Source organism: Giraffa tippelskirchi, chromosome 3, assembly GCF_054371585.1.
Source record: "Giraffa tippelskirchi isolate mGirTip1 chromosome 3, T2T-mGirTip1v1.2.pri, whole genome shotgun sequence".
Taxonomy (NCBI): domain Eukaryota; kingdom Metazoa; phylum Chordata; class Mammalia; order Artiodactyla; family Giraffidae; genus Giraffa; species Giraffa tippelskirchi.
In genome coordinates, this window is record NC_137277.1 from 176,163,694 (window position 1) to 176,173,776 (window position 10,083).

The 10,083-nt window shown below is 43.0% G+C and overlaps 1 protein-coding gene and 3 non-coding genes across 8 annotated transcripts; all 4 read right to left on the minus strand.

Moving 5' to 3' along the window:
- Positions 1–284: 284 nt before the first annotated feature.
- Positions 285–10,083, minus strand: NCL (nucleolin). Of its 5 annotated transcripts, XM_081585644.1 has the most exons (15): positions 9,484–9,604; positions 9,105–9,265; positions 8,487–8,603; positions 6,587–7,070; positions 5,990–6,208; positions 5,790–5,876; positions 5,466–5,607; positions 4,759–4,883; positions 3,674–3,797; positions 3,045–3,202; positions 2,443–2,566; positions 2,128–2,261; positions 1,482–1,608; positions 936–1,159; positions 285–758 (listed from the first exon to the last, which is right to left on the minus strand). In XM_081585644.1, the coding sequence occupies exons 3-15, from the start codon at positions 8,571–8,573 to the stop codon at positions 685–687; spliced, it is 2,109 nt and encodes a 702-aa protein (XP_081441770.1). In that variant the 5' UTR covers positions 8,574–8,603; positions 9,105–9,265; positions 9,484–9,604; the 3' UTR covers positions 285–684. The 5 variants fall into 5 exon arrangements, with proteins under 5 accessions (XP_081441770.1, XP_081441767.1, XP_081441768.1 ...); XM_081585641.1 differs by lacking the exons at positions 9,105–9,265; positions 9,484–9,604 and adding an exon at positions 9,924–10,083; XM_081585642.1 differs by lacking the exons at positions 9,105–9,265; positions 9,484–9,604 and adding an exon at positions 9,728–9,769.
- Positions 1,309–1,442, minus strand: LOC145543943 (small nucleolar RNA SNORA75). The gene has a single exon (XR_014081180.1). It is a non-coding gene; the product is annotated as a small nucleolar RNA SNORA75 (small nucleolar RNA).
- Positions 1,952–2,031, minus strand: LOC145543975 (small nucleolar RNA SNORD20). The gene has a single exon (XR_014081204.1). It is a non-coding gene; the product is annotated as a small nucleolar RNA SNORD20 (small nucleolar RNA).
- LOC145543965 (small nucleolar RNA SNORD82) lies at positions 5,680–5,749 on the minus strand. Its single transcript, XR_014081194.1, has one exon. It is a non-coding gene; the product is annotated as a small nucleolar RNA SNORD82 (small nucleolar RNA).

The window sequence follows — 10,083 nt, forward strand, 5'->3', positions numbered from 1 at the left end:
CTAGCCCTCTTTCCAGAGCACTTTTTCAGGACACCTGACCCTCAGGACTGTTTCTAAGTGGGATAAGATCATAGCAGACTTGCATATGAAGACACACAAGGCTGCAGTTGGTTACTTCAGTAGCCATTTCACCAAAACTTATGGCTGGGACACCCAAAACCAAAGCAGGAACATTTTCATCAGAGGTGGAGTAGATGTGGAGTGGTAGAACTGGCTCTACCATGCTCCACTCTCATTGATATTCCAGGATAAACACTCTAAGACAGGAAGTACAAGGCTGGCACCAGAGTTCTAGGACTTTTAATTTGTCCCAAAATTGCTGAAGCAAAAATCATGATAAAACATTCTGCTTTCCTTTACAACCCCCAATGCAAAAAAAAAAAAAAAAAACCTCCGTAGGAAAAAAATGGTTTTATACATGGGAAGAAACAATATAAATTCAAAACTTACAGATAAGGGTTAGCTCTATCACTCATCTCTTTAAAAAGTTTATACGAATATCCAGTCAATACCAACAGGGTTATCTCCCTTGAAATGTTATCTATACGGATTTCCAAGTAGACCACAGGGCTGTATACTGTCTTGGAATGTCCTCAGAAGGCTCTGTCATTGATCAGGTAACAGAGTAAAAACCCCAGAGTCCTTTCTTTCAAATGGAAGAGGGAGAGACAGGGATAGAAGAAACTATTCAAACTTCGTCTTCTTTCCTTGTGGCTTGTGGTCTCCTCCTCCTCTGCCTCCTCGGAAGCCTCCACGTCCTGCAGAAAAGCAAGGCATCATTAAAACAGGGTGCAAAACTGCCAGTCATCCCTCCCCAGCAGGGTGAGTGAGGACTTGGGGACTAATGCGGAAACATGGATCTGCAGGTTTGGAAGTGCATGGCCATGTAAACAGCATCCAGTGAACACACCAGGGTGGCCCTCCACGCTTCTTACCTCCAAAGCCTCCCCGGCCTCTGCCACCAAATCCACCTCGGCCACCTCTGCCACCACCTCGACCTCCAAAGCCACCTCTGCCTCCTCCTCGGCCACCAAAGCCACCTTCACCCTTTGGTTTGGCCCAGTCCAAAGTGACTTTGTTTCCATCGATTTCACCATCTTCCATGGCCTCCTTGGCAGCTTTGGCATCTTCCTCGCTATTAAAGTCTACAAAACCAAACCTAGAACACCAAATGAAATTGCCTGTTATAAAGCACACATAGGGAACAAATGCCAAGTTTAATCTCACGTGTTCCATAGCGATCCCATAAGCCGTACCTGGGAAAGACAGACCCAGGTGAGAGCACTTCCCCTACAGAAAGCTGAAACAGAATGTCTCACAAAACAGCTGAATAGGCCTCTGTGAAGACAGAAGGCAACAATGCTAGCTCCGTGAATTGTCTCTTCTTCTCGTGCGAATCCTCAACTGTCACTGATTGACAGAAAGGAGCTCAGTGAGAAGACTCCAGGTGGAACGCTGCACATTTCCTGCCTCTTACTCACCCTTTGGAGGATCCAGTCTCCCGGTCAGTGACTATCCTTGCTCGAATAGAGCCATCAAACGACTCCTTTAACGTCTCTTCTGTGGTATCCTCAGAGAGACCTTTGACAAACAGAGTTTTGGATGGCTCTGGGAAATAAAAATAAAAACTGTATCAGTCACAATCCATGACAACACTGGATTTACACGTTAGTCTAGCAACTAACTACTGGCTAAGAATGCTTGCCTTAGCAAATGCTAGCCTTTCACTTGGAGTGTCTGTATGAGAAAAAGCAGGTTAAAGCAACTTGGGTCAATTAATGCTTAATTCAGCAAAGGGCTTGGACCAAATTCCACGTGATGTTTACACTGATCCCCAGAGCAATTAAGAATCTTTTTATGGAAAACAGGAGAAGCAGCAACCCAATTAAGTGACAGTAGTCTACACAAGACAGTAAACCACAGGTCAATTTGCTGCTCAGTGTTGACTTAGCTGGATCAGAACTTGACTATCTAGAGGAATTTTCTTGAGATTTCATCAGTTACTTCTCAGATAATCAGTCATCATATCCAGCATCATTTACTCAGCAGTAACAGAAAGAAGCAAATGTTCTTCTGTAGATCTCAGGACCCAACCATAAGGATGTTATGGTTAACAAAGTGACTTACGGCTTCTTGCATTAGGTGATCCCCTGGGTCCTTGCAACTCCAGTCTGATGGCTCTGCCCTCAATTTCCCTTTTATTACATGAATTTAAAGCTTCTTTAGCATCTTCAAATGAAGCAAATTCTATAAATGCATACCTGAGGATTAAGTCAATACTTAAGAGTAAGTTACCAAGCATATGACTCCTTTGCGGCCACCAAGCCTTTTTCCTCAAGCAAACCCTTAAACAATGCAGCTTCTGCTAATGTCAGAACATGATTTCACCTCCACAAGATAACCCTTAAAAAGCCTGTAACTGGCGACATAAAGATACTTTACCCTTTAGATTTGCCATTTTGGTTCTGGGGCACCTTGATATGAGTTGCCTTCTCAAATACTTCCTGAAGAGTTTCTTCCGTTGCACTATAGGAGAGGTTACTTAAAACCAGGGTTTTTGATTCACCTATAAATAAAGATATGTCAAGTTAAGACTCTGAAGCAGTACATCCCAACTTAAGTCACAGCTGTTCTGTGTTCTTCAAGAACTTCTGTGCTTCGGAGAGGTAACACACCAACGTTAATACAGGTGGAATCCTACTTGATACTCAACATCAAATACCTGTTAAGTACTTACATGCTGGTTCCTTCCATTCCTATTGTGCAGATGTGCAAGCTGACTATAGCCCTGTGTCTTCCTAGAATAATATTCTAATTTAAATGCACACAATCTAAGTTCTTTACAATATAAAACATACAAAGGAAGCTCGATTTATCTATGTTCTAACACAAATATTTCATATAGCTCTCATTTAAGACAATTACAAATAGAGATATAACATGCTAATCCACATCCAGCTTATCAACTATATAAAGTACAAAGATGCAAAGGATTTCTTTTCCCTCCAAAATTTCAGAATCCAAAAGGAAACCTAAATTCTTACCACTCCAAGTGCTATTCTTTCCACCTCTATGGTCTTGACTTTGACCTTTCTCTCCGGTGTAGTACAGAGAAATGGATCGCCCATCTATCTCTGTTCCCTGCTTTTCTTCCAAGGTTTTTTCTGCATCAGCTTCTGTCTTAAACTCAATATAAGCAATCCTACAATAGGGAAAAAAAAAAAAGTAAAGAACGCACTCGGTTTTAAAAACCGTATTAATTCTTAACCTCAGCAATATGACTTTATTTCAGATGAATAAAATAAAAATGCCATTTTATACTAATTGAAATGTTCAAGGTTTCTGCCATTTTCCACTTTTCAACTATAACTTGCCTCCCACTACAGACAGCTTACCCAATACCTCTAGAAAAAATGTTCACATTAAACCCACCTCACTACAATAATTACAATTACTTTCAAAACATTTACTGTAAGCTAGGCCTTAGGTAGTACGTTAGTTTATAAGAAAATTACTCTGAATTAGGTACACTATCCCCACTGTACAGATAGGCAACTGAGGTTATAGAATAATTTGCCCAAAATCACAAACATAGGAAAACTAAATCAACATTTCTTCTATAAATTAAAGTGCATTAATTTTAATGAAACATTTCAGTAGACACAAAACATACCCTTTACTCTTTCCATCCTTGCTGACTAATCTGATCTCCACAGCATCTTCAAACACTTCTTTTAATTCATCCTGAGTAACTTTGTAAGGCAGATTTTTAGCCAAAAGTGTTCTTGCATCTCGATCTAGATAAAAAAAAAAACAACAACATAAAAATGAACCAAATGGCTTAAAAGACCCTTCTTGTCCCAAAGATCAAAGACTGACCAATGTACAAGTTCTTGCTCAACTTTTTATGGACTTCTCTGGCAGTCCAGTGGTGAAGACTGAGCTCCTAATGCAGGGGCAAAGCTTTGATCCTTGGTTGGGGAACTAAGACCCTGCTTGCAACAGTGCACACCAAAAAAATAAAAAGATTAAAAAAAAAATAATTTTTAGATTTCAAAATGTAAAAGGCACTCTGCTATTATGTATTATGGAGCTATAGCAATGGCAAAACAAACTGCTTTCACAGCTGACAGCTAACTATGTGCTAAACACTTTAAAAACAAAAAGGTGATGAACACACACTTGAAAGGTGACAAATGTATCGAAAAAGGTAAAAGATGCAAAAGGAGTAGTTAAGAGATCTGCTCTAGGTCCAGTCAGGAAAAGACTATTAATTTAGATATACCAAACCAATTATTTTTTGATTAAGTCTAGCAAGCAGTCGGAGAAGGCAATGGCACCCCACTCCAGTACTCCTGCCTGGAAAATCCCAGGGACGGAGGAGCCTGGTAGGCTACAGTCCATGGGGTCGCTAAGAGTCGGACACAACTGAGCGACTTCACTTTCACTTTTCCCTTTCATGCACTGGAGAAGGAAATGGCAATCCACTCCTGTATTCTTGCCTGGAGAATCCCAGGGACGGCAGAGCCGGTGGGCTGCCGTCTATGGGGTCGCACAGAGTCGGACACGACTGAAGCGACGCAGCAAGCAGTGCCAAGCACTGATGTAAACATTTAACATTCTAATTCATTTAATCCTGAACATATGAGGAAGCCCAAAGAAAAAGGTTAAACTACTTACCCTGGCTTGTCTACATTAGATAAGATACATCTCTATGAACAAGCTATCAGTATCAGCGTTACCTAAAGCTTTACATACCTTTCTTACTGTCTTTTCCCTTTGGTTTTTCTAGTTTAATTTCATTGCCAAAGACTTTTAAACCAGTGAGTTCCAAGGCTTTTTCCAGGTCTTCGGCAGATTCAAAATCCACATAGCCAAACTTCCTTTAAAGTGAAGGGACAAAAATTTTTAAAATTACAGGTCAGGGGATGGTGGGACAAACCCCACAAGAGTCACAAGTAACAAGTACTCTGGGCAAGCAGTAACACTAACATGATAGTGCAAAGATTAAGAAACACCTATACTATTAACAAAATTAACTTAAGCCCTTTAAGATGGGGCTACAGAACAGGGTCTATAAGTATCAAGACCTAATGATGCAAGTTCACCTCTGAGATCTTCATTAGCTACACTGCTGCTTAACAACTAATAGCCCATGATAAGAGAACCTGTTTAAGCACTAAGAGAATCCTATCTGTTTAAAAGCATTCACTATTATGGCTTTTCAGGTCTAAGATATATTTAGTTTGTGTTATATCAAAAGTTAAGGGGGATTATGGAAATTTCAATTTGGGGGTTTCACAATTTGATAATCAAATTATTTAATTCAATAATGTCTAATCTTTGAAGACTTTTAGATATTCATGTTTAAGAGTAATGAGCTAAGGTCCTAAAAGGGAAAGGAAAAAGCAACAACAGACCCACAAATAATGTGTGATGCTATGACACAGCGCCCCCATACTTACCTAGACACACCAATTCTGACATCGACAACAGCAAGATCATTTTTAGCAAAAAGGTCACTGATACCCGTTTTCAATTCAGGAGCAGATTTATTGAAGTTCAGGTTTCCAACAAAGAGATTGAAAGACGTAGTTGGTTCTGTGCCTGTACAAAAATTTTCTCAAATTAGTCAATTTTCCAGTATACTTGAATATTAATCAAATTCTTCTGTACACAGCACATCAGCACATTGCAACATCACATCACGTTTCAGTATTAAGTCCCTTTATTGTTCATCACTTGTGCTATATGGTGTCATTTCCCAATCCCCCAATTTTCTAAGTTACCTTCCACTTTTTGTTTCTTGGCTTCAGGAGCTGCCTTTTGTTTGGCCATTTCCTTCTTTCGTTTTCCAGGTGCTTCTTTGACAGGCTCTGGACAAGAGTTCAAACAATCTATGTTATCCACAAGTGTCACCCACACATACTCAAGTAACTCCTTTTAAACAAAACTCATGTCAATGTACTTGAGAATCCAACTTCATTACCTTCTTCCTCCTCCTCCTCTTCTTCTTCCTCCTCCTCCTCCTCTTCATCATCGTCATCCTCCTCCTCCTCTTCATCATCGTCATCCTCCTCCTCCTCTTCATCATCGTCATCCTCTTCATCTTCATCTTCAGCAGCACTCTTGGCCTTCACAGGAACAGCTTTTACTGGAGCTTTCTTTCCTTTGGCTGGTACAATCTCCATAGGTTCTTCTTCAGAGTCTGAAAGAGAAGCCACCTAGTCAAAAACTGAGTTCTATCCCAGTTCTATGAAGACCTAAAGGAAAATAAATGTAACCTTGTTCATGCCACTGTGCTTAGAGCTATGGTAAGAAAAATACAGAATGAGCTGTTCAAAGCATTTTACTCAGGAGCAGCTATAGTCTGTGGGGTTGCAAAGCACTGAAAGGACTGAGCAATACAAGCAGGCAGTCTTTCATGGGTACCGATCTAGTGCATCACGATCAGCCCAGAGAATTCCTGGGATGATTCTTTGTCTAACCCCCCAGGTTTTCAGGAGTATGCAGTTTTACCACCCACACCTCATCCCTAATGTACCTTGCAAACAGGAGTCCAGGAACTACCAATACAATGCCTTACCATCTTCGTCCTCCTCATCCTCCTCATCCTCCTCATCATCATCTTCGTCATCTTCATCATCATCATCCTCATCATCTGTGGCAGGAGCAGCACCAAAAGCAGCAGCTGCCTTCCTCACTGCTGGCTCATCCTCCTCTTCATCATCGTCGTCTTCCTCTTCACTGTCATCTTCATCTTCTTCATCACTGTCTTCCTTCTTGGCATTCTTGCCGTTCTTTGCTCCCTTGCCGGGGGCGGCTGCTCCCTTCTTACCAGAGGTTGCTACCAATGCTTTGCCTGGGGTGGCTCCCTTTTTGCCAGGTGTTACCACTGCTTTGGCAGATGTAACTGTCTTCTTGGCTGGCGTAGCTGCTGCCTTTTTGCCAGGGGTGACAGCTGCTTTCTTTGCCGGTGTGGCAACTGCAACCTTTTTTGTTGGAGAAACCATCATCTTCTTTGCTGGAGTTGTGGTAGCCTTCTTGCCTTTTTTCTGAGGGATAACAACCTTTAAGAATAAACAAAAAACAACATAAGCTTGTTTTCAAACTCAAAGCGAGTGGTCCCATAAATGAATGCTCAATTCTAGCACTGCCTCAGTTCAACATCACACACACCAGATGTGAGCAAGTTGAAAGGCAGGGTCAAATTAACACGGTCTGTACACTTGAAGTCACAGTCCTAATCTTACAGGGAACTCTAACACAGACCCTGAAAATAGACTAGATGCCACTGCATGGGCTTAGACAAAGTTCTAAAACTCAATTTTAAGCCTCAATAGTTTTGCCATCTGAAAATAACTATTGTTCAGTCGCTAAGTCACGTCTGACTCTGTGACCCCATGGACTGCAGCCAGGCATCCCTGTCCTCACCATCTACTGGAGTTTGCTCAAATCCACATCCATTGGGTCAGTGATGTTACCTAACCATCTTATCATCTTCTGCCCTCTTCTCCCTTTGCCGTCAACCTTTCCCAGCATCAGGGTCTTTTCCAATGAGTTGGCGTTTTATACAGTGCTTTAAGGATTATGACTTGATATATATAATCAAAACCCTTAACACATAGAGAAGACAACCTGTTAAGTGTTATTAAGTCATTTGGGGCTCTCACAGTGGGTGGAGGTAGGAAGTTCACTGAATGCTCATTCTTAGGACCAAAGAGAAAATGAACATCAAAATGTCAAGTGGGATATTCAACAGTGGCAAAATTAGTAAAGAGCACATTAGCTTGATAAAAACCATCACTTGTCTATATTTAAAGTTACACTCAAAACTACTTTTTGTTAACTATTGGTTTTATCACGTAACGTGTGCCAAAATAAAATCTTCATTAAATTCTAAATAAGAAATATGAGCAAATTAAGCAATTAGTCGTCTTTACAGTGAGCCAACAGTAGCTGGGAGTTCTAAATAAGTGCTAATAGAATGAAAGGTGGCAACTCTCAATCCACACCACTGTAACAGTGATTAGTATTATCAAACTCATATAGGATAACAGAGACCAACTGATCCTACATGGAAGTAGGAAGAATCTGATAAGCCTAATCTCAGACCTGAATATAATGCTCAGAGCTGCCATTTGCAGGACAGTTAACTGTCCACCCTGTTTATCTGGTATGTGGAACTAACACTTTGAAAGTGGAAAACTAGTGATTTACTACAATATATCACACCAAGCCCTGCAGAAGGTGTGCACACACACACACACACCTACAGATCTTTCCTCTCAAGTTCATTCAAATATTCTTCTGCTATCTTGACAGGTCAATACAACTTTGTGAAATGCTCGACCATTACAACAGGTCCTATGTGAATTAACAGAATCCTGGTTTTTCTGCCAATATTTTCAGACATCCAATACCACCTGCTTTAAGTATTCACTTTGTAGTTTAAAGCAATTCAACATTGAACTATATACAATTACCTCTTCTCCACTGCTCTCATCATCTTCATCTTCTGACATTTCCTCATCTTCACTATCTTCTTCTACCTCCTTTGGGGGAGGAGCCATTTTCTTGGAGTCACCTTGATTTTTACCGGCCTAAAAGAGACGTGACACATTACACCCTCCCTCATTTCAAGCCATTCTTCATAGCTAAACGGCAGTCATTTCCCTTAGAACTCACTGTTCATACTGTTAAGTACAATTTACATAAAAACTATCCTTCATACCAATGTTAACATAGGGTTTCCCAGGTGGCGCTAGTGGTTAAAGAACCCGCCTGCCAATGTAGAAGACATAGTAAGAGACGGAGGTTCAAACCTTGGATCGGGAAGATACCCTGGAGAGCATGGCAACCCACTCCAGTATTCTTGCCTAGAGAATCCCATGGACAGAGAAGCCTGGCGGGATACAGTCCATGGGGTCGCAAAGAGATGGATACGACCGAAGTGACTTAGCACTCAATTTCCTACTTATCTTCTCTCAAGTTCTTAAAAAAAAAAAACCCAACCTTTGCTTTGGATAAAAAGGCTACTCTCTTCTTGCTACGTTCTTTAAGCACACCCGTTTTAAAAATTACACCTCCAGCCAGAATCGAACCTTGCTTCACCGCACCATTTCTCAATGCGGACTACAACTGGACCACTGTAACTGCCAACAATTCGAGGCCCTTCACGTGAGGAAAACCACCTTGAAAAAGCCTTTGAGGTATATTGTGGCACCAAATTCCACCACCCTTGTCTGAATTTAAATTAAGGCAGCTTTAAAAAAAAAAAAAACAAAAAAAACCACACGTCTTAACCCGTAGTCTTCTATTAAGACTTCCTTTCCCAGGTTACCAACCCCGCCCCTTTCAGCCCTAGAAGGGCCACGTGGGATAAGTCGCAGGCCACCACGTGCGCGCAGCCCGGCGCAGAAAGCATGCGGCAAGGCCTCCTTCCGGAGCCCCCCTTCCGGAGCCCCCCTTCCGTCCGCCCACCCGGCTGAACCGGAGACGAAGTGCACCGCCGCCCTCCGCCCCTGGGCCAGGTCCCCCCGCAGGCCGCCGGCCCCACACGGCGCGGCCCACGTGGCGGGCTCCGCGCCGCGGCACGTGCGTCAGGAGGCGGGGCCCCGCTCCGGCCCGTCGCAGGAGTTTCGCCTCATCAGTCCGAGGCCCTGCGCCCCCTCCCCGCTCTCAGCCCCGAAGTCCTTCCCCGCCGCATTTACTACCCGCGCGGCACCTGCTGAAGCTCTTCACTTCGCTATCAAGCAGCTAAAAACGCGAGACCTCCCAGCTAATCGCGCGAGACTTCCCACAGCATGGCGCCCTCGAACGCGCCCGGGACGGCGCGCAGGCCCTCCTCCTGGCGGCGCAGCGCGCGCGCTCCTAGGAAAACAGGCCTTGACGTCTGTGCTCGCGCGGGCAAGGTCTCTTACCTTTGCGAGCTTTACCATGATGGCGGCTTATGACGGCGGAGTGTGTGGCGAGCGAGTGGCGCAGACGAGCCCAGAGGAACCTAAGCACGGTCGATGGCGGCCGCTAATCCCTGAGCGCGTACGCTTGGCTGCCAGCTAGCGCTCGAGACTGAGGCGAAAG